Source organism: Mycteria americana, chromosome 5, assembly GCF_035582795.1.
Source record: "Mycteria americana isolate JAX WOST 10 ecotype Jacksonville Zoo and Gardens chromosome 5, USCA_MyAme_1.0, whole genome shotgun sequence".
Classification (NCBI taxonomy): Eukaryota; Metazoa; Chordata; class Aves; order Ciconiiformes; family Ciconiidae; genus Mycteria; species Mycteria americana.
In genome coordinates, this window is record NC_134369.1 from 73354496 (window position 1) to 73378839 (window position 24344).

Genomic DNA, 24344 nt, shown 5'->3' on the forward strand with positions numbered 1-24344 from the left:
AGCTGTTACACTGAAGAACTTCATAAGGCCACTGCATATACCCATGATTATGTTCTAACTTGAAAAATTAAAAAAAAAAAAAAAAAAACAAGAAAGAAAAAAGTCTAGCAGAACTGCTGTGTATGAGGACAACAGTCCAGAAGACAAATTTAGCATCTAGGACAAACTTTAGTAACCTAATTTCAGGCTTACACGGAGTTATATAACTGTTCTAGTTCAACTTAGTCATTCAAAATACTTTCTCTCAAACAAAATACTTTCTCCCAGTGAGTCTAGTTAATGCTGATGGAGTGAAAGGACAGAATTACAATTATCACATTTTAGCCTGAATGTGTACAGCTTGTAGAATCTTAAATTACCTGATCGGCTCTTCTATAAGCTAGTAAGCTCCAGTGTGTACCCGCTACTCAGTAAATAGGTCATGCAGGAGCAGAAAAACAGGCCTCTCTCTTATATTATTGTACTAAATCAATGACCGTGCTTAGAATTATTGATTCAGTTTAAAAAGCAATAGGTTTTTTAAGATAGAAAATAAAAAGGAAAAACGTAAACTTAAGATATTAACATTTCCATTTCTAATATATAAATATATGTATATATACACACATACACACACACTCTTTTCTAGCATTTAAATTTAAGGCATCTAATATAAAAATTAAAATGAACCTCTCTCTCCTCATAAGCTGCTTTGGATATGCATTTTCTAAGGAGATTCAGATGTCTGCCAAAACCCTGGTGATTTTGCTATTTAAAAATGAAAAGGTAAGTCTGTAAACAGATACAATATAGATTTTAACAATTATAACATCTTTAATCAAAAGCTTGATTGAAACTGAGGTAAAAGCAGCATGAACAACTGGCAGTTAAGTCTTTTCTGACACAAACCAGAACCTATTTTCAGAACTGTTTTTTGGTTAGATCTAGATCTAGGGCTTTTGGATTTTCAGCTGCCATACTGAGTGTTAAATCCCGTGGAGTCAGCACTGCCAATATAGTCAGTCACATGGGTACACTTTCTAGTTAATATTAATGCTAAAACATAAGTTAACGAAAATTAAACAGTAAGGCTGGTGGTTTTCACACAGTATTTTGCATGAGTAGGTAGAGCAGATACCAAAGCAGCATATTCCAATCTATTCGAATGACAAGCGATTACAATTTTGCCTTGTAGGTGATCAGTTGATCCCTTAATACTCAAGGGAAAACCCTTGTGTTTGCCCTCACACATGATCCTCAACACGTGGAAGACACCCTTTCATGTACTCTGGACAACAAAATGCTGTGCCTCAAATGCTCTCAGCCATGACCATTCTACCCCACACCCCACAAACACTTTTTTAAGGTTTACAAATATCGCCTAGGCTATAATTACTGCTTTTAATATATCGGATATGTTAACACACACTCTCTGGGAAGGTAAAGTGCACGTCAATTGCAATGGAAGACTTCTGAAGGATGGAGAAATCAAAGTGTGCAGTCCTCCTCCAGCTCCTCTCATTCCTACAGAGAAAGCTTCTGCCTTTCAGGAATCCTGCTCACCTGCTTGGCAAACTGGGCTGTAGGCAGGAAAATATTATGTTCCTCTCTGAAATGGTTTAACATAAAAGTATGTACTATACAGTATTTGTTAGTGCCCAGTAATGAGATCAAAGCACAAGAATGCAAGAGGACAAATAAACACGGCTGTCAGACAAAGGCTGCTTTAACCCAGTGTGTTGTATCTGACTAAGAATTGGGAAAAGTATAGAAATAAAGAAATTATAGAATGCTCCTTCCCCAAAACATGTCCATCTGCCCGTCCAGGCTACTTCATGTGAGCTTACACTGGCTAAAAATTACATCTACACCAATGACCTTAATGGCAGTGGATGAACTTTCACTATATACAAGATATGGGCATATTACATATTTTGACTATTACATACTTTTTTCTGCTTTATTTTATGTTCCTTTCCTACTGATTTCTGAAATTCTAATCCCTTTTTTGAGTAACAGTGATGATTAAACTAATGTTTACCCAGAAGCATCCAAAACAACTCTCTCCTGGCTAAGGCAGCTTTCTCCTTCATTCAACTTTGAACTTACTGGTATGGAATTTAATTCACCAACTTTTTAGATCTTGCTCACAGGCTAATTCTTTAGGAAGTTTTGTAATTCTTTATGACCATCTTTTACTTTTATCACCAAAAATAATTTTTTACTGCTGTAAAAATTATTGCTTTTCCAAACCATTTGCAAATAGGTTAAACAATTTTGATGCTTATGTGATTTCACTGCTAACCTCCCTGCCATCTGAGTGCAGGCCAGGAACTGGTTAATGAACAGAATAATCAAGCCCTCCTACTCCATGAATGCTTGGCTTCCAGAAGAGACTCTAGGGGAAGGAACACCATCGGAAACTTTTTTGGGAAATTCAAGTATATCAGATGACCCTTAAAAATATAATTAGTTGATTCATGAAAGAAGCCTAAGGGACATAGAAAGCACAATCTCCCTCTACAAAACCCGTGATAGTTCTCTTCCTAATGACATCACATTATTGATGTATCTACTAAATCCATTGCTTTTTTGCTTTCAGGCAGCTTGCCTGGAATGAATCACAAACTCTCGCTCATGCAGCCACCCGACACCCTTCTTCAAATCCCAAGTCAGTGTCTGACACCTCCTACTCCTGCGACACCCAGGCTGATCTAAGCGGCTGGGAATTCTTGAGGAGTTCCCATCTGCTCCTGCTCAGTAGCAATTGGCTACCATTCATTTATCTGCTTGTACTTATTTTGCTGATACTCTAATTTGAAAGAGTATCTGGCTATACAGCAAACACAGCTACACAATAAAAACACTCAAAAGATGCCTAAGAAGGAAGCTCTATTAGCAAAATAGCTCCCACACCTCGAATGCTGTGTTCAGTGTTGGGCCCCTCACTCCCAGAGAGACATTGAGGGGCTGGAGCGTGTCCAGAGAAGGGCAACGGAGCTGGGGAAGGGTCTGGAGCACAACGCTGATGGGGAGCGGCTGAGGGACCTGGGGTTGTTCAGCCTGGAGAAAAGGAGGCTGAGGGGAGACCTCATCGCTCTCTACAACTGCCTGAAAGGAGGGTATAGAGAGGTGGGGTCAGTCTCTTCTCCCAAGTAACAAGTGATAGGACAAGAGGAAATGGCCTCAAGTTGCACCAGGGGAGGTTTAAACTGGATATTAGGAAATTTTACTTCACTGAAAGGGTTATCAAGCACTGGAACAGGCTGCCCAGGGAAGTGGTTGAGTCGCCATCCCTGGAGGTATTTAAAGGACGTTTGGATGAGGTGCTTAGGGACATGGTGCAGTGGTGGGCTTGGCAGTGTTAGGTTTACAGTTGGACTCGATGATCTTAAAGGTCTTTTCCAACCTATACGATTCTGTGATGCTGTGAAAATACGGAGTATGTACCCTAGCAATTATGAGAACAGGTATCATTAAAGAGGCTACAGAGGCAAGACTGAATGTTCAAGAACATCTGAAGTGTCAGAAAATAAACTAATCTGTGGTTTAGTAACTGCTTATTTTATAAAGCTTTCTGGACAAAAGTGACAGCTAGTTACTGCTAGAGGCGTCTGACCTGATAACTGCAGATTGCTCTGTTACCCGACATCGCAGACAGGTTAAAGCTGACGTTTACTATTTGACTTCCTTAGCCGGGGATGTCCCCGTGCTAAGTGTGGCAGAAATACACAGGGGGAGGGGGGAAACCCACCACACCACAGGGAGATAGACAGCAATGACCTGGATACCGGTATGTAATTGCCATGAAAATATGGATAGCAAAACAATCCTGAATCCCAGTGGCCATCATAATTTCCTAAGCTTACTGCATTTCCATGCCAATGTTAAAAATACAAGCAGCAACAGGTACAGCCAAGCAGATAGCAGGACTGTTGCATCTAAAAGCAGTTTTTTGACTAGAGTAGTTCAGTGTTCTAAATAAATGTGATTATATTTCACTAAACTTTGCCATGAGTGCATTATTATAATATTAAAAACAATGTTAAAATACTATCCCCTCTCAAAACATAAATAGTATCTTCAAAGGCATTTGGTGTATAGTACCTCCTGCAAGAGTTCCAAGACTGTAAGAATGGATTGCCAGTTTACACTTGGCGCACTTGCTGTAAAAGTTTTGCCAGATCAGTCTTCTGTAAGAGCTTAAGGCCAACCAAGCAATTATGCACGTACCTAAATATTTTGACAGTTTGTGAAAAACAGCATACAACTATTTTAAACTCAGAAACCTAAATGCAAAATTACTGCACACACCCCTAAACAAATAAAATAAGAACGGAACAAAACCAAAAGTCAACAGTAGCCAGAATCGATACGTGCTCTACTACTCTACTGACAGCAGGCAGGGAGATCAGGGGTGCATACATTAGTAATAAAAACCCACAGAAGGCAGGCAGCTGTACACAATGGTGTCATATATACCATACCACAAAATGCACACGAAGTTGCTCTTGTCTGTAGATTTAAGTTGACAACCCTATATCACATACTTGATATTTTATTTGGTTTCCATAAGTTGTAATATTATGGCATGTTTTCTAGAAAACTGAGATCATTTAACTTTGGGGGACAGAATATTTTTGGCGGGTACACCTGGACCTGTGGCACAAGGGCTATGGGAGGCTTTTGTGCAGCGCTGTACAGGAACACTGAGTCACCCCTAAACTCAGTGGATACGCTATCTCAAATTAACACAGCTAAGCCCTTCCCGGTGCCACACAATCTGCTCAATCCCCTTGTCCCTTTCACATGGCTGACACCCCAAAATCCTTTGCCTAATCACTCTTACTTCTCCGTTCTCACTGTGAGCACAAAACTGCACAGGATCATTAAAAACAGAAAGCACCTGCAATTAAAGGTCTGAACAATCTAAACCAGGTCTCAATTAGCGTTCAGACTCAAATCATTTGGCAACAAGATCAGAAGAATCAATACGGCACAAAGAAACCATTTTAATTGGGGAGCTGAGGCTTTTGGTCTTGCAGGTTCTCCCTGGCAGCGTTACTGTCTAAGAACAAAACAAACATCCTTCCACCTTCACGCTAGGAAGTGTGTTCCCGTGGGGTTTTTCTGGAATAAAGAACAAGCTGGGCCACCTCTGCACAGCTTTCTTTTGAGAATCCCAAGACACGGTGTTTGCTCTGATTATCTGTTCTCTGCTGTTCAAGCCAGATTCAGTGCGCAGACAATAGTGTCCCACAGCTCAAACCCGCAGTTCCACAGATGCATTAGTCTGCCTGTCATAAACACTGTAACTAAACATCATTTGCTGTCTCAAATTATTTGTTGCTGGCTGGGGAAGCAGTCTTGCCACATCTCAGATCAGGATTTTAACCTGAGACAGACTATTGGCAATGAGGGCCTAAAAAAAAAAAAATTTCATTGTCCTTATTTGAACAATTTTTCGACTTTGCATTCAGTGTCTCCTGGAAAAAAGTCACAGCTGGCTGGCAACACTGTGTTTTCCCCCCAGAACATGTCTGATTTAAAATTTCAAAATCATGGAAAGCCTTTCCAGGTTCTTTGGAATTTTAGGGTATCCTGGGAGCATTTTCCCCGCTGTCAGGCATTTCACCCCATGAATCCTTCAAGGCAACCTAAGACAGATGATACAGGACAGATGATTTTAGTGGCAGTTGTTCCGGGTTCATCTTCTCAACCCTGTCTCCCAAGGTGTTTGGTATCAGAGATGATTTGAGTGAAGAAGAGAGACAATCCTTCTAATGGGAGTCTTTGGGTTTTCTTTTGTCTTTCTAGGGAGAAGAATTGCTCTGACTGTAACTTCACACTGCCAGCTTTGAAGTGGGAAGTAGACACTCCCACATTTGACAATATTACGACTTTTTAAAAGTCATTAAGAATTGCCTGCCTCCCAGAATAAAAAAATGCACTTGCACTTCAATATTTCCTGTTACTTATCCTCAGAAACCTAGACAAATATCATTTCAATAAAAATGATTATTTTGCCCTGACCTTGTTTCCAAACAGTACAGTTTAATTTTCAAAAATGCTAAAAGCTATTGAATTATTTTGCATAAGGACAACTTGATTAGTTACCATGTCACACAAAAAAATCCCTGCTCATAGCTAGCAGAAAATCCAGTCCCATCTGCCCAGTTCCCGTTGCTGTAGTAATAAAGCCACACAGGCATTAAAGGCTTTTCTGCAGTGGATGTGCCTGCCGCAGGGTTCATATTTGGGATTTCTTTTGCTTTTTTATTTTCTTTTGATTGTGCCAACTTCTTTAAGTTTTTAAGAGCATATAACATTTTTTTCCCCAAACACTTTCACTTCATCTATTTAAAAATATCTAAGGTTTTAACTGACTTTTTAAATCTATTATGCAAAACACAACTGCATAGGAGGTTTCTTGGAATCACTGAATGAGTGCAAGGAAAGAAAAGCTATGCATCAGGGAATTCCTGAGCTGTCTTCCATAAGAGAAAAGAAAACACCCATAAAGAACACAGAAATACCTCCTGAGCTGGCTCGTATTAAGTTATTACTAATCTCTGAATGAGATTCTTGCCAAGAAATAATTAGTTTCATCAGAAACTTCCAGATCATTTGGTTATTCATAGTAAAATAATGATTTGCCTGTTTTTGTATTTTATCCCTTAGTAAGAAAATAATCAATAGAACTGTGGTTTGAAGTTCAGTATCTTAGTTATTTAAGGAAATAGCTTTTACTTGTATTTGTCTTAAATCCCTCTGCTATTAAGAACTGTAAATTAACCTCAGGCAGATTAGCAGCGGTATATTTGGCTATAGAATATTTATAGTAGGAACTTGGACGCACAGCACATACATGCAAAACCTTTGAATCACTCCTAAAACAATTATTGTTTCCATCCACTCATTTAAGACTAACATTATAGGTAAATTTTTACAGGCTTAATTTCTGCTAAAGGGGAATTTCCCAGAGGCTGGAATAACATCCCTTTATCCCATCCTACTGTTTAATAATAGCGCTTCCTGCAATTTCAAAACACATCTAAACGCTACGGTAAAGCAAAACTTCTGAAAGTTTAAACTTGCTCTAGAAAAATTCTTCACCAAGAATGCCCAGGTCAGAGTAGTCTGTAAAGCACCAAGCTTGAACTAAGACTATCCCAATCTGTGCGCCGTGTATTGCGAACACGTAATGCGTCTGGGCATACGTCAGTCCAGCCACAGCACAAGCACACTAAGCTAACGCAGGAGGCAGCAGCAGTCTTGTCCCTGAAGTGCCTGTGCCTTGGGCAAGCACAGCGCATCTGGGGGTCTCGCTGTGCAACAGAGCAGGGTGAAACTCCCATTTGGCAGAAAAGTATGATTTCAAACCTCATGGGTTTCCCAATCTTATGCTGAACTGAAGTGCTCACGAAAATACAGTGGCAGAAAAAGACACGGGACCGGTGTTGTACAGCCCTGCACTTGCAAACACAGGCAGTTCTTTCAGTCGGTGGAATTTTGCCCGCACAGCTACTCATACCTACACAGCATCAGAGTCAGGAATACAGCCAAGACATACCCACCTATATAAACATGCCTTCGTAGGTGTGCAGAAATTCAAAACATTGCCTACAAATCTCTCAGTTTCTTTAATTTTGCTGTACTTTTGCATTTTTTAATTAGTATTTTCTTCTAAGAACAAACACTCTACAAGACGAAAAAAAATCAGTGTAGTAGCTACTGTCAAAGTAAACCATCCATGCCTCCCCACAGGTCTGGCTATGGGCAACGTGGCATAATCAGTTTTGGCAAAGCTTGCTCAATTTTTGAAAGATCCCGATGTGAACAGTTTTATATGCAATAGTGTTGGGAATACTATATCATAAGGAAAATCTAAATGTGTGAAATTAGAATGCTACATGAATGTTATATTTATTCCAATTTTAAGTTTAAAGTACAAACTTCAAATGAAACTCGTAAGAAAACATTCAAGCTTTCAAGAAAATATGCCAACAAGCATACAAAACGCACAGGGATGAAGAATTCAAGACTGCCTTTTATGAAGATGTAACCAGCCTCATGGGCAAGAGAAGTGCAGCGGATGTTGTTTATCTTGACTTTAGCAAGGCTTCTGACACAACCTCATAGCTAAACTCGTGAAGTATGGTTTGAATAAGTGGACAATTAGGGTGGGTGGATAATCACGGTGGTCCAGCCAGTTTAAGTGTTGTGAGGACTGGTACGAAGTCCTGCCAGTGGCTAGCTGCGAGGAGTGTTTCTCAGAGGTTTTTAGCGTTTAACATTTTTATGACTGACCTTGACTACAGTACAGAGTGCACGTTCAGTAAGTTTGCAGATGACAGCAGGTGAGGGGAAGCAGGTGACATGCTTGAGGGCAGGTCCTCAACAGGATGACGGAAACCTCATGACAGAAAAAATGAGACAGCAGTGTGCCCTTGTGGCAACTAAGACGATCACACCCAGGCTCCATTAGCAAGACAGTAGCCAGCGGGGCAAGCAAAGCAATTATTCTCCTCTGTTCATCCTCTGTGAGACCTCCTCTGGAGTGCTTAGTCTAGTTTTGGGCCCCCAGTACAAGAAATATCTCGGACTGGATCAAGTCCAGCAGAGATGGCCAAAACTGTCAGAGGGCTGGAGCACAAGGATGTACGAGGGAAGGCCAAGGGAACTCTGTTCAGTCTTAAGAAGAGGGGGATCTCATTACCGTTGTTCTCTGATGCAAGAGCAGAGGGAAGACAGAGCCAGGCTTCCTGGAGGTACGCTGAGGCTAGAGTTAATGGGCACAACATGTAACGAGGGAAATTTCCATTAGATATTAGGAGAATTTTTTTCACCGTGAGGGTGATCAAACACTGAACCAGGGGCCCGGGAAAGCTATAGATTCCAACCCTGGAGATCCCAAAAGCTTGATTTGTCAAGTCCCCGAGCCACCTAGTCTACATGGGCCCTGGATTGGACCAGAGAGCTCCACAGGCCCAAACTGAACTGACCTATGGCAGTAGTGATGGCCCTCAAAGCAGGTGACATTCACCAACAAATGGTTTAGAACAGACATTTTTTTTTTTAAATTCTATATACTGAAAGGTTCTTTGGTCTGATTTACTGTGTAATTACACCCATTTTTCTCTGTACACGTTTTCTGATTCACCAGAATTGAAGCTGTAGGAAGACTGAATAAGGACAAGATTGGCAGTAACAGGAAACGAAAACCACCTTCCCCACACTCACACATGCTCTCATGTTAGCAGCATGGAAGATTGTTCCCTCCCGAATCACAGGGCAACAAGATTTTGCTGGTGTAATCTACCTGATGAGTAAGGGCTGCCGCAGCACAGCGACTGCTCCAAGGCGATTCCGCTGTAAAGATGACATACATCATTCACTTCCCTTCCCTTTGGTGAATGGCAGTGGGAATATATCCTGTCTTGGGAAGACTACCAGGGCCTCTCAGAGAAGTCACGGATGACTTAAGAAAATATTAATAAAACTCGCATACAAGAAATCACTGTCAGTGCTGACAAAATAGATAAAGACACATTGCATCTTTGCTTTTTGTGAAACAATTATGGTGAAGCTTTGATGTCCCTGAACCTTGACAATTTGGTTTAGATATAAGAAAGAGACTGACAATCACTGAAGTTTAAAAACTGTGTGTCAGTGCCGATTACAGCTTCTGCCTTGTCAACCTTGTCAGACGTGGTCAGAGTTACTACTAGTGGGGTTTTTTTCCCGCAGAAGATTTCAACAGGGTGGAGTGATGTGTCATGTTGTAAACTCTCACATTCAGTGCAGTCACTAGAAGGTGTTTTCAGCACGCCACTGACATCCAATTATAATTTCTCCTCTAACTTACAAGAAAGTTCAGCATCTCCACCTATGACTAGTTAAGACAGATCAGAGAAAGCTGGCTGGAAATCAATCCAGATAATGCCTGAAACTTTGAGCTGGGAGGCAGCTGCATGAGATAGCAGGCAGTCCCAGTCTTTTGAGTGTGAGAGCATTACCTACAATGTATCACGATTAAGCTGACATTTAGCTGTTAAATTAGAAATAGTGAAAACCAATTGTTTAACCCTTGTTATCAATTAATAGCTGTATCCTGGCCTTTCCAGTGCAGATCTTCCAGCATTTTCCAAGACTCTGTTTGCAGACTCTCTGCAGCACTGCAACATGCTGTACACAGAGCTGCTCTGAAGCACTTGGGGAGAGAGCTCGTGTGCTACGATGGCACACGGCAGCATGATTTCCGAGCAGAGCACAACACAGAGAATGCAGCACCACACACCCTCCCTGTGCTGGATGGCCATCAGAGATAAGCAAAATGGACCACGATGACCACAATGTAAGAAGCCATAGTTTTGGGTCCTGCCTGTGGAAGGGACACCCTCTCTGCTCACCACACAGTAGAGAGTAGAGGTAGGTGGGCTGGGCTGTCTCATTCCCGTAAGGGACAGTAGGCAGACCTATCTCTGTAAAAGTTCTGTAAAAGCTTGCTAGTGAAAGCAAGGATTTGATCCTCTGCTTTGCTCATAATTTTTGGCACCCACTTTGGCAGAATTTGGGGGAGAAGACTGAAGACTCACTTGGTGACTCACAAATGTGCTCTGTAAATTATTTTAAGGGTGCCAAATGCTGGTTTAGGATCTACAGCTTTGAAGGCACTTGGAAACCTGAACAGACTTCTGGTATCAATACACTTCCACAAAAGGAACTGAAGTCACAAATACTTCAAGTGCCTGATTTGGTGGTGGGGAGGGAAGTCCTCAATTAGAAGAGGAATTCTAAATTTTTTAACCATTTCTTTGCCTCTTGGCTTCCCTCAGCTCTCTATACCTGGACTCTCCCCAAAGTTCTCTCTCTCTGGCAGTAAGTTATTGACCCTAGCTTGGGAACACAGGCTCAAAGAAGTCAGGAATGCCATTGTTCTGTGATAAAGTGGAGAAGCTTATCTGAGCTCTGAAAGTCTATTTACAACTTTCCATTAGCACACTTTCCTAGCAAGGAGTACAACTACAATGTCTCTATTCTCTTCCTTGATTAGTCTAGTTATTCAGGAAACTCTGGCAGCTTAGCAACAGATTCTGATGACCTAGAAAATTTCAACACACTAAAAAGCAATATGTGTGCAACACAGAAGAGCTAAACTGGAGGAAAAAATAGTGAACAACTGAAGTCTTCAGGTACTGTCAATAGATCTACCTCTACACACATTTTCCTGCATGTGCCTTCATTATAAAGGCATATCTGCTATCCATAACTGTTAGCAAACAAAATTCTCATCTCCCAAATGGTTTTCATCCATGCTTGTTTGACTGCCCTCCTCTTACCCTTTAATTCTTAGGAGGTTTTTAATTAAAGCTTGCACAGAAAACAAACCAAAAAGCCTCAAAACACAACCACCTTAGAACATGCAATACATTCCTGCATCACATTTATGGGATGCATTTAATGTACATACATGATACAAAATTATTTTCCAATTCCTATTACACTCTGGAATAGTTGGAACATCACCCTTGGTGACTTTGCTCCTTGAAATACGTAGTTCTTGTATTTAATGTCTTTTTGTAAAAAATTGATACTTGGATCCATTAAAACAAGAATGATTTATGGGTGGGGGTTTATTCTGTTTAGGGAAACACTAACTGTTTTTAAACAACTTCCGTGGAAAAGTTTAAGAATTACAGAATACCAGTGGGAGACATTTTGAAAGAAAATTAAATACACATTATCCATTTCACAGTGCCTAATTTAGCCCCACACAAACACTTCCCCACTTTTTGTTTCAGCTGTGCAGACAGAACGAGAGCACTCATTATTTTTCAAATGTTCTAACTGTGCATCAAATACTGGTGCATGTTCACAGCCAGCCAAACGTAAACACCTTACCTGTTCATGTCTCAGCACTTCGATCATTTCCATAACACTGATAAAATGGTAGCAACGATCTGAGTGATCAACCATGGATGTAGGAAAAGGACGATTCTGCCAAATTCTCCATTCAGACAAGGAAAGTTCATGAGTTGCCTTCTCGTCATGCTTCTGCAGTTTGAAATTAAGATTGGCAAGGAGATTTTAATCAAGAAATTGTTTAGCAAAACTAGCGTCTACTTTTCTGTCAGGAACAATAAATACTCTGACTGTAGAAAAGTATCTAAACATTATCACAAAGGTTTAAGTCTGGTCTAAAATAAAAACAATTCCGTGCTTTGTGTTGTCACGACTTTTCATGGAAGACAGGTTAAGTGGTGAAATGACATAAAAGGTCCTAATTTTTTCTCCGAATCAAAAAAGGGCTTGTAAAACTCGAGTTTTTCTTTCAGTAACACTTTTATAGTTATATAAACAAAGGAATGAAAAAGTGCAGATACAATACCTACATGAATACAGCATCCTGCATGGAATTCTTAGGAACAGGAACAGTATACTGAAAGACTTTTAAATGTATTTTTAATTTAAAGATCTAATCTCAAAGACCCATTTCAAGCATCTAATTTCTAAATTCTTAACCTCCAAAACCTGCATATCATTCTCAAAATTGCATTTTTAATATAGACCTCCTTCAAATTCATAGTTGACTTTGTTACTTAAGGTATGCTTTAGGCCTCATGTCAAGAGAAACATTACATTTAGCTTAAACTCACTGATATTTCTTCCAGGTTTTCTAAGGTTTCAAACGGAACTTGAGGCAATATCGGTTCCTTTACTCCGTCACTTTCCTTAATCCTGTAAAGTCTGTCCCATATTTCAAATTCCTCAGGCGACAGAGACCAATTCTTATGACAGCGTATTTGCTTTTGGCCTATGGGGGGAAAAACAGTAACAGGAAATTGTTACCTAGTTTAAGAAAAAGGCTACACAGAATAAAAAGAACTGTGCATGATACCAGTCAAAAGAAAAAATACCTTCTCTGTGCCACAAGCAAAACCACACATAGAGAATCCGATGTCAGAAACAACTATCAAAACAGTGTTGTATGTGTTATAATTATGGATAAAACTATCTACAAAATGATTATTTTGGGGGAAGGCATCATATAAACAAAGATATAGAGAGACAGACAGATATAAATAGAGAGATATACATATATCAAATAACTAGAGGCCCTGAAGACAGCATAGCAAACAGGGAAAGCATGTGGCTTGAATTTCTAAACGTGTGTCTCAGAGACCTTGGGGAACAAACTGCAAATAAGTAAAAGTCCCCCCACTTTTTTCTTTTCTTTTTTTTTTTTTTTTTTAAGTTACTCTTTAAATACTGGAAAGCAACATTAATTTGTTATGACAAAAATATTTGTTAGTCATTTTTTGAATCGATCTCCTCTATTAAGGAAGAGATGAATAAGAGGACAGAAACAAAAGTACTATGAAAATTCCCCAGGAGCAGGGAAAGAAAAGAAGTGGCTCGTGAGTTTTATTTAGACTCATCACTGCAAGCGGGCAGCATAGGGCACCTGTGAGCACCACTGCTAGATAAAAACAAAATAACTTTTTTTCACATGGCAGCTTACTGAAGACAAGGCCCTGGTGCTGCTTGGCTCTAAGCGAGTATGCTCCAGTGATGGAGAGAAAATGGAGTCATTTTTGGAGGTGTGACAGCAAGCCTCGATACCACTGCTATGCAAAAAAATGCCAAATCCCTCAAAACAGCCATCAGTGTGAATAACAAAGGAGCATTCAAAGAATCAGTTTTAAGAGTGTGTTAAGAATGTGATTGCTTTCAGCCCAGATGTATGAAGCTTGGAGAAAAATATTTAAGTTAATTTGACAATCACTCTGCAGACAGGATTTGGGATGAATCTGCAGCCAACACCCTATTCTGAATTAATGCCACCTAAGAGGAATCAAGCCTGTACCTCTCAATCCTTCCAAATTAGTGTTGCCAGAGACTGTGTCTCCACAGGGTGGTGTGACAATGTTTATTAGAGACTCAAAAACAGATCCCTGAGAGTTCAGAGTACTAGGTTCAAGTCCTGTTCAGAAAAAGACTTTCACAGCTGGAAAAAACTAACCAACACTGGCTTTTTTTAAGGCCACTGTTAAAAAAAATCCAGAAGAACAATATTGCTACTAAAATATTTTTACTCAAGTCTAGGAGATGTTACACTCCTTTATAGCTAGCACACAGTTCAAGGACCCAGCAGAGGAGGGAAAAAAAGAGAGACCTGAAGGGAAAGGAAATGAAAAACACTTATCAGAAAAGCCTATCTCACAGCCTTTCCAGTTGTTTATAAGAACAGTTAAGTATTAGGTCTGCTCTCACAGTTAATATCCAGCACCCACACATCCAGACAGAATATGTCAGTCTTGGATCAGCATGGAGTTCTGGACAGTGTTGCCTGGACAAGGTACAAAGGAAAGGCCAGAAAGAGTCCTCAGTTGTAACCAAAACCTACCGCCCTTGGTCAGTCCAACGTGACTTCTACTGCCTCACTTAAGACTTATCTTCACAACCAAGAAGCAAAAAGATGGCCTGCCAAGGAACCAAGAATGCATTTTCAAACAGCAAGTTGTTAGATAGCAAAAAGTGGGCACCAGCAAAAAACTTTGTAGACAAAGAGATCTAGTTTGGGTTCCCTCTTGCTCTTGAAGATGACTGTCCAGACAGTACACTGAAACTTTCCCAGACACCTCAGGTGATGAACGGTTGCCATCCAGACACGCCCAGGGAAAGAGCGAGAACAACAGATGACTTCAGTTCTCTGCGTGTCAGCTCCAGAGGACAACTCCTTTGACAGAGACAAGAGGATCCTGCGATACCCTCTGCCTAAGTAATACATGGTCCAACATTACACAGGCACGAAGGCCTCCAGCAGCTGGCAAAATTTGGTAATGGATACTTCCTGAAGCTCTGTGCTCAATAACAGAGGTATTAAGCTGTTTCTGAGCAGAATAAATATTTTGGGCTGTCAAGACAATGGACTCTGTACATGAGAAAGCACAACAGATCTCCCTGTGAAAGGGGAAGGGAAGGGAATCCCCTTGGCTGGGAAAGCAGAAGAGCAATATGGTCCAGCAGGTAGCAGGTTAATGCCTAAATTACAGGTGGCTCAGCTGCTCCCTTCACCAGAAACAATAATTTCTTACAATGCGGGGCAAGGCCTGACCATCTGACCCAAATACGTGGATATCTCTGGCTGAGAGAGGAAAGCAGGAGCTGAAGTCTGCTTTCAAACGATTTTTCAGCCATACAACCTAGTTGCTGTTACACAAGGAAAGAAACCGAAGCAGATATCCCACTGAAGGAAAATTACCTTAAAGCAAACTATTCTGCGAGTTCTCACTTCTTAACATTTTAACCCTCTCCACTGTTGTTCTACTCATCTTAGATGAGGAAACACGCCCTAAGCTCTGACAGGACTGACGTTCAACATCAAGTGAAACCTAAGTAAAATGGAAAGAAACAGGGACCCAGCCAAATATGACTGCTGCCAGAATATAAGTAAAATGCAATTTCAGACTTCAGGGCTAGCAAAAACAAAACAAAAACCTCCCACCTTATATTTTCACTGTTCACAAACTGCAAATTCAAGAGTCTATTCTTAACAGAAGGAAAAAAAAAAGAGATGTCACAGAGTTCTGCAGAGCACTCTGAAATAATAGGTTGCTAAAATACAGGCACGCTGCCCAGGGAAATAGGCATGTATTTGTACTAATCAGGAATCATTACAGCTGAATAGACTGCTATCAATTCTGCACAGTACTAAGTGCTTCATTTTTACACAAAGCCACAATTCAGAGATTACTAAAGCTCACTGTGTGGATGAAGAAGAGTTCTCAAAACTAAAAGCAAACTTAAGAAAATGATCCAAAGACATTTCAAAAATATATTGACTAGATTAACAGAAATACATAATGAATAATAACATATACACTAGTATAGTTCAATTTATAGCTTATACCACTATAGGTAATATGAGAGCAAAGGTAGGAAGTTTACATTCTGGCAGACAGACTCACTTAGGGAATGTAAAATATCACCAGACACACACATCTTGTTAATATCCTACAGATAAGCTCTAGCTTTTTATAGTATCTTGTAGAAAGCTAAGCTGGATACTACTGAGTTAACTGCAAAGTACCAGCAGCTCTTCTTTAGCTCTTACAGAAGAAAATTCCCATCCCAATGGAGAATGATTAGGCTGTTTGGATACATAGTTGAGAATTTAGCAGGGCCTGTAGCAATAGGACAAGGGGTAATGGTTTTAAACTAAAAGAAGGGAGATTCAGACTAGATATAAGGAAGACATTTTTTACGCTGAGGGCGGTGAGGCACTGGCCCAGGTTGCCCAGAGAGGCTGTAGATGCCCCATCCCTGGAAACACTCACGGTCAGGCTGGACGGGGCTCTGAGCAGCCCGATGTAGTTGAAGATGTCCCTGCTGATGGCAGGGGGGTGGACTAGATGGCCTGTAAAGGTCCCTTCCAACCCAACCCATTCTGTGATTCCACGATTACCATGCCCTGTTGAATTTAGTAATTGGCAACAGCATCTCCCCTTCATGTGAAGTAGCACATGCTCATTTTAAGGGTAATAATCTTCAAGAATGTTTTATGAGTTACGAATGCAATGTACTAAGACAAACATATCACTAAAATCATTAATGTTATTTTCCATGTTTTTCTCCAGAACCAAAATGTTTTCCTTTCCCTTGAACTGGGAGGAGAGCAAGAAATAGCCTGGAGTGGGAGAAGAAGGTGGATTTAGCCTGCAGCTAGCAGGGAATTTGTCAGCTCTCAGAGGAATAACCTCTGTTTAAGGGCAAGAAAGAAGGAACTGGAAGCACCACATTGACCAGGATGGTATAGCCAGCCGTGATACCTCAAATCCATTGTTATAAACTGACCCTCTTCTCACTACGAAGCAAGCTGCTGGTGCAAAAGAAACTTCCAACTGTCCAAAGGTTCTGCGGGTTTACCTAAGAAATTACGCACTACCGACGCAGAATAATGCCTCCTTTACTGGAAGTGTGTGAACACGGGGGCGGGAAGCGGGCAGGGAAGAATGACAGGTAAAGCAACGCACGCGATGTTGCTGCTGAGGTCACTTTTGGCCAGATTAGAATTGATATTCATGCTCCCATACACAGCACAGGCGGCTTGTTTGGGGCAGGCATGGCTACAGAAAAGATGCAATTGGTATTTTGGAGAAGCCATGTCATTGGCTGAAAAAAATAATTCAAAATAGATGTAGCTGAAGTAAGTTTAAAAAACCCCACCACCTTATTAGGAAACTTTTGTGTAGCTATCATCCTGAAAACAATGAAAGGTGTAACCCAAGAAAGGCAAAGGTAAAACACTCTTTAAAATAAAATTAAAAATAAACATACACAAGGAAGCAGGCAGGCGACTGAATTTTCAGAAGCAAAAGGCCAGATGTTGCCTGGCTCAGATGAAGACAGCTTTCTACTGAGAAAAACAGGACAAGACAAAGCTGGTACAAGGCAGATGTAAAGTGTTTTATTCTCAGCACAGCACACAAAGCAGTGTGCCTTCCTACTACGCGGGTATTGTCAGGACAAGAAATCTGAATTTAAGGAATTGAAGTACATGTGCATAAACACATCCTTGATCAACTGTTTTTTTCTTTCAAAGAAAATAAACATTTAAAACAGCAGTGTTCTACAGTATTTCCATAGTTTTCTGACAACCACTAGAGAAGGTAATGTGCATTATTATGCATGTTTAATTCAAATAGGAGATGAACTCAGAAATTTATCAGCTATCCAAAGGCTTTGCCACAGCTGTATTAAAAGGCACAGGCAACTGGAAAGGCATAAAAACTCCACAAAGGTCTATAGACGGCATTGGTATATTTTAGGAAAAGACAGTGAAAGAAGATTGCATCGTTCAGCTAAAAACAGCAATGAAAGAAATAATGTGAAATTGTAAAATCGAACAAAAACCACAGCTATAGACAACTCAAAATTGATACAATCTGAAAAGGGGGGAGTAGAGTAATTGTGAAGAACCAGGAGAAGAAGAATTAACAAAATGAGATTTCATCTAGACAAATGCAATGCAAAAAGAAATTATTTATAGCTTAAAACAACATTCAGCTACCAGGAACAAGAGGGTGTGGGAAGAGCACATTTTAGTGCACGTTAGCTATTTTTTGCAGTGCCTATTGTGGTTTCATACCACTCACAGAGCGGGGAGATTGGCAGAGAACTCGCAAAGATGGTAACGTTAGAGATGATTATCCCGGTCTTTCAGCACTTTCACCTTTTCAATTATCCTGTGGGATAGTTATTCTCATTTTATAAAGAAAAACAAGATGAGCATAAAAAACATGAGCTGTCTCCAAAGACATCTGTTCAGAGATTTTTTCCTCCAGTGAGTCCAAGCCATTTTAAGTGCAAACCTGTTCTTTCTTAAATGTTTTTTGATTTTACTGCGCTTGCTAATATGCTACTCAATTTTAGCAAACTCTTAAAAAAAACCTCACACTCAAAAAAAAACAGAGAGAAAAAAGAATCTCAAATTAGAAGAAACAATGTAAGAGGACTGCTGAGTAATGGGATTTGGGGATTTTTGCTCTTGTTGCTGTACTTTTTGAAGAAAAGCTCATACAGCTGAAGAACACACTTGGTTAGTGATGGGGCAAGACAAGAATAATGTGTCCTTCTGGTACCGACAAACAGATAAAATTTATGAAAGAGGTTTTGAAGTGGAAGGATAGTGTAAAATTAATAGAAATTGAATCAAATTAAGAAGAACAGGAAATATTTAATTTTGACTAGAAAAGAAGGAGAGTGCTTGAAATTACTACGCTAATTCTGCCCATGATACTTCAATTTCTGCGCACATGTATTCTTCCACGGACAAACCTGAAGATAGACTAAACGGCAAGAACAAATGAAAAGTAAGAGAGCATAAATAAGAACATACACAGCTTATTCATTACTTCTAGCTTTTTCAATTTTCTAAAGTGGAAGGGGGCACTGAAATAAGGAGAGGAGAAAATGCAAAAAATAAAGAGCTTTCTTTCTCTTCTTTCTGAGATTTATCTTGAATATCATTAAATTCAGAAACAGCCACTTGCTTCATACAGTAATGAAGGGGACTTCAACACAAAGCTGGTGCTCAGTAATTTGCACTCATGTAACACTTGTTTGCAAGACGGGCAGTCAATCATGTTCCTCTTGGGGAACTGACAGACCTCCACGCACGCTGTGTACTTCAATTGTGGCAGCTGCTCACCTATTTCACACAAAAGGAACCTGGTAATTACAGCCTTTGAAGTGCTATTCCCTCAGCAGGAAATCTGTTCAGCATATTATCTTCTTTATGCACTTACTGCCTCTCATTTCTGTTTTCTAGGACAGACTTACCAACATTCTAAAATGAGTATTTTAATTCCATGTTTTGCTCTGCTTATTTTCTTGCAAGTTGTGTCTGTCGATTCCATCCTTGGTTTTCCTCACTGGCCGCCATCTGGGTTCTGCACAAACCCCAGATAAGCATGCCTTACAGAAGGCTCCAGAGGCGTAACGGGACACATCATGATCAGCATCATAGCTGTGCCGCAGCTGGGTCTGCAGCACGTGCACACTTACAAAGAGTTTGGGCTGAGGATGGCATGTACAGATTGATTTATCAATACTAATTCTTCTCCATTACATTTCTACCCTGCAAAATGGGAGATAGCATGAACTGGTTTGGAGGCCAAAGGGGAAGCTGATTTTTCCCTGCATGATTTTGTAGCTTGCTTCCCCTTTCTGTGTTCAGCCTTTTGTTTGCCCTGGATGGTGTTTGGAAAGAGATCAGATGTAGATTTTGATAATAAGAATTTTTGTGATCAGAAGCATTTAAAAAACACTAACTCTAAAGTCTAACTACTCAGATACTGAAATATGAAGTTTCCCAAGGGTTTTAGGAGTTTCTTCTTTCAAGAAGTTGCTATTGGATCTTTACAGAAAGCACTTAACCAAAGAGATCGAGCACGACAATTTCCAAGTATTTACAAAACTTAGCTCTTTCTTCCTATCTTATAATTTTGTTCAGTTTACTGAGCATTTCAGTTCCATGTAACTGCATCAGCTGAAGAGCCATTTCTCTTTTTAGATTAATTTTCCTCCAAGGATGTGTGCAATTGATAAGTATCCTACCCTTGATTTCTCCTTTTCCTCCCCCTGAAATCCTTTAGCACAGTATCACAGTTGAAAGGCTACAGCTGACAGAAATTACACTTTTGCTAGACCCAAAACTCATGTGAGCACGCCGTTTTGATATGCTGTAATATAACAACATGAGATAGCAGCTTATGCAGGGCTTAGAAAAACACCATAATCCTCTTACCCGTGACACAGGAAAAGAGAGCAGATTTATGCTGGAGGGAACTAGATCTTCTCTCTTTGGAAAGCATTCTTGAACTGCTTGGTTCATATTTTTCAGCAGTAATAAACATTTTATGCAACTTTGGATTTATGCCTTCTGGAATCATACGTGGACTATGCTGGTAAAAATGAAGCATTTTGTTTCCTGAAATAGCTTTGTGGATGCTCCTTTTGTTAGACTGGCTTTGATTGTAAGTCTGTAAAAGAGAAGATAAATTATATGTTGTTGGATTGTTTTTTCACATGACTTGATCAAAAGGAAAAGAACACCTGAGTGTCTGTGGGGTTTCTCGTTATTTTGTGTTCCATCATCACGATGCTTTTTGGTTTTTCCTTTTTTCTTTTCTTCCCCAAACACAACTAAAACAAAATATGATGCAAGACCCTGAGAGCCAACCATATTCCCTCTTCCGTGACTATTGTCCGTTAGGTCAACATAACTGCTTGTGCAGGTTCTTGCACTGCAAGTTCAGGGGTTCCACTGCGTCTCCACGTTATGGTAACCAAAGCAGAGAGCAAAGGAACAGAAGGGCACAGATGAAAACAACAAAGCAATAAGCTTGTACTGAAAAACTGATAATGAATACATTAAAACATAGCTACTAAGTTCGGGGGTTTTTGCTTTTTTAAAGAGCTTCCCTACTAAAATATCTAAGTCAAATTAAATTTGAATTATCATTGTTTTGTGCCTAGGTAAAACATTCAAAGCAAATGTAACAAAAAGCAAGGAAGTACCAGAGAACTGTTCTCTGGAAGTACCAGAGAATTGTTCTTTAAGTTGCAAACAATACAAAATATAAAACAATGTACAGCTTTTTATACTCTGTAAATAGATCAGAAGCAGGCACAGCACTTGAGAAAAAGAAACACAGCCCTTACCTGGGGGAATTTACAATCTGCAGTAGATACAGGGATGACGTAAATTAGATTACATCAGAAACAAAGAAAGGAGGTCAAGCAAAAAAAAGGCATAAGATTATTTGTTAATGTCATACATGCTCCAAGTCCTTTTAATTACACTCCATTTTTATTGTGCAACAGAGAAACCAAGACAAAGATGGAGAAACTAAGGAAAGAAAGTGGCTCCCCCTCTGAACATTTCTTGTCCTAATACTCTTCTCTGACCCTCTCTTACAGGTCACCGATGGAGACAGCATGCCCAGTTAGGCAGACTAAGTGCTCCGAGTATGACAGTATGGCAGCTATGTTCTTTTGAGAGAGATGATCTCTGGAAGCCAGGATTAGAGGAGACACACAAAAAGGTGCTCTCTGAATAAAACTAGAAGAGGTTCATGGCTAGCTCTATGTTACCGTCCCGCAGGCATTCCAATAAATACCTTTTACTCCTAGAACAGGCAAAAAAGTCTTTTTATGAAAAAAAAAAAAAAATAAAATTGTATTACCAAATTCATTGCTTAACAGAATTGTTACTTTGCTGTTACTGAGACAGTATGTTTCCTTTTCCTTTGTTTCACAGAGAGTGTCAGCTTGGCCTGACAGGAGCCCGAGAGGCTGTGAGCTCCCCTGTGCCCTTCTCTTTGTACCAGTTTAAATCCACAGCTAACAGCCCCCTTCCAGGCTGATGCACATGCAGCTGAGCTGTCACAAGACGTTAAAAAACCCAAATCAGAACACAGCACATCTAGTTCGGAATACAGCCGAACTAGAAAGGCAGAAGATTTGTTAGCGGAACGCTCAGGGAACCCAGGGCATTAGCAGGGTGCAACCGCGTGACGTGCGCCGCACCGCTGGGACGCAGCGCGCTTCCACAGGGGACAGCTCAACCGGCCGGGGAAACGCGAGGAGGAGAGGACCAGAGCAGAGCAATAAGCACTTCTGTAATGGAAATTCCTGTCAAACAGCAAACTTCCAGACCTGCATTTTCCAATTTTTCCCAATAAAGTTTCTTCAAAAGCTTTATAATTGACTTGAAGTGGTTTGATTTTTTTGTTTAAAAAAACCCAAATGCCCACGAATTGATAGGAGACCATTAATTACTTAGCTGCAAGTTATATGATGGGGAAGAATCTCCACATTAACAGATCTGGAAAGAGACTCAATCAAAAAAGAAAAAACCCAAACACAACCCCAACCCCCGCCTAAGCAAAACCAACCAACCAACACCAGTATTGTTCAGCAACTAAATTTATTTCATGATCTCAAAAAAAAAAAAAAAAAAAAAAAAAAAATTACTATCCTACCTGGGGGAAGGTTCCGATTCAAAGATTTCTGAGAAAATGTTAAGAACACAGTAATCCAACTGCTTAAGTGACACTCCAAGGAATTTAAGGGACCATTTTAATAACCCCTTACAGAGCAGAGCTTTCAGTAGTAATCAGTCTTCATAAGCAGCGTGAGAAAAATATCTATTTACAAATACCATTCACTGTTATCATTTTTAACTCTCATCCCTTCAAAGCAGCTTTTTTCCTCAGGCAGGATTCTTTGGACCCTCGTTTAGGATTAAATACCTGCTACCTACAAATTTAAACCAGAAGCACAACATCGACTGGAATAAATGAAATAATAGCAAGACTTTGAAATTTGGGGGGTTACAATTAGCTTACACAGATCTCAGACTTCTCTGTCATGAAACCTGCTCCAACTCAGAACCAACCTCACAAGTAAACAAAACCAGCGAAGAACAAAATCAATTTTCAGCCAGAACAGTGAGGTGCACCCTAAAAATGCCTTGCGTTCCAACAGGGGCTGCATGATGAAACTGTAAGGATGCAGGTTCGTATTACTCTGCAACCAATCTCACCACCGAGTGACGCCGACAGGGACTGCCTCGCCTCCTCCTACCTAAACCCTGCCCCGCCAGCTTCCTTGGATCAGACCTGACAACCGCGCGGCTGCGGGATGCAGCTGGGCAGTGTGCTGGTATAGCTGAACATCGGTTCTCCCAGCTCACGGCTTAGATTTCCACTGGTACATTAGTTTCCCAAGGGGCAGCCTGCACTCAGAGACGATTAATTATACCTTGAGTTGAGTGCTGAGGTTCAGGAATTTAGCAAAAGTAGATTTCCACTTAAGCTGATCTCTTCAGACCTCACACGCAAGTCTGCTACCACTAAGTACTTGTCTGAAAGCGTAGTGTCGTCAGCAGTTCAGAGCGAGACACTTCCAGCCCTTCGGCTCTCAGAGCCCTGTCCCTCTCTTCCACACGTTGTTCCGTACCCTTGCCAAAACCCACGTATTTTCTGTGTTTCAGTTTATCATTTACAAAATAAGTGTTACTAAGAACAAAGGCTTGAAGCCCTTCACATTGAGAACGTGTACATATTTTTAGAATATTGTGGGCTATTATACTTTCTTGTAGGGACAGTTAAAACATTGCTAGGAGTGCTCAGGTTTGCTGTGACTTTTAACACACAGTAGATAGTTTCCTGGAACAGACTAAACGAGTCACTTCGTTTTGCCAGCGAGAAGAAAGCTACACACTCACCCGTTCCTCCCGCCCTTCGGCAAGGATGACGACGATCCTGCCTTGCCGCCTGCGCCCCGTTCGGCCCATCCTCTGCACAAGGCGAATTGGACTTTTCTGAGCGTCAAAGCAGATGATGAGATCAACTTCTCCAATGTCTAAGCCTTCTTCCCCAACACAGGTGGAGACCAGGGTGTTATACCCACCTTCACGAAAGCGTTTTACCACCTGAATAAACAAGTAGAAGTAGATTTAACCAGTTAGCCAGAAAGCCCCTTATACACACTTTGCAGTTTTTCTAGGTTCAGACAGAAGTTGAAAAAATTACAGCTACATATTTTAAAACTACAAAACTTAGTCTTTCTGAATTTGTCAGCTACTACCTTGTGATCAAATACTACGCTCTAATGTTATCAACATATCAACTTTTCAAGTCTAAAATAAAGGAGAAAAAGCACACCTTATTCTGACTCCAATCATGGCATTCTTCTAAAATTGATCTTCCCAACTTTGCAATTAAATATATATTTCTTTTTTTAATTTTGCTAGATCAAAATTTAAGGATATATCTTATTTTTTCTACCTA

At 40.3% G+C, this 24344-nt stretch overlaps 1 protein-coding gene across 1 annotated transcript in view; it reads right to left on the reverse strand.

The window, feature by feature from the left end:
• The window catches only part of FANCM (FA complementation group M), an 80842-nt gene that overhangs the window by 18693 nt on the left and 37805 nt on the right, over window positions 1-24344 (reverse strand). Inside the window, exons 10-13 of the mRNA XM_075504013.1 lie at window positions 23780-23986; window positions 20294-20528; window positions 12639-12796; window positions 11884-12036 (exon numbers count right to left, since the gene is read on the reverse strand). Coding sequence (XP_075360128.1) covers window positions 11884-12036; window positions 12639-12796; window positions 20294-20528; window positions 23780-23986 — 753 coding nt within the window. The remainder of the gene's footprint in view (window positions 1-11883; window positions 12037-12638; window positions 12797-20293; window positions 20529-23779; window positions 23987-24344) is intronic.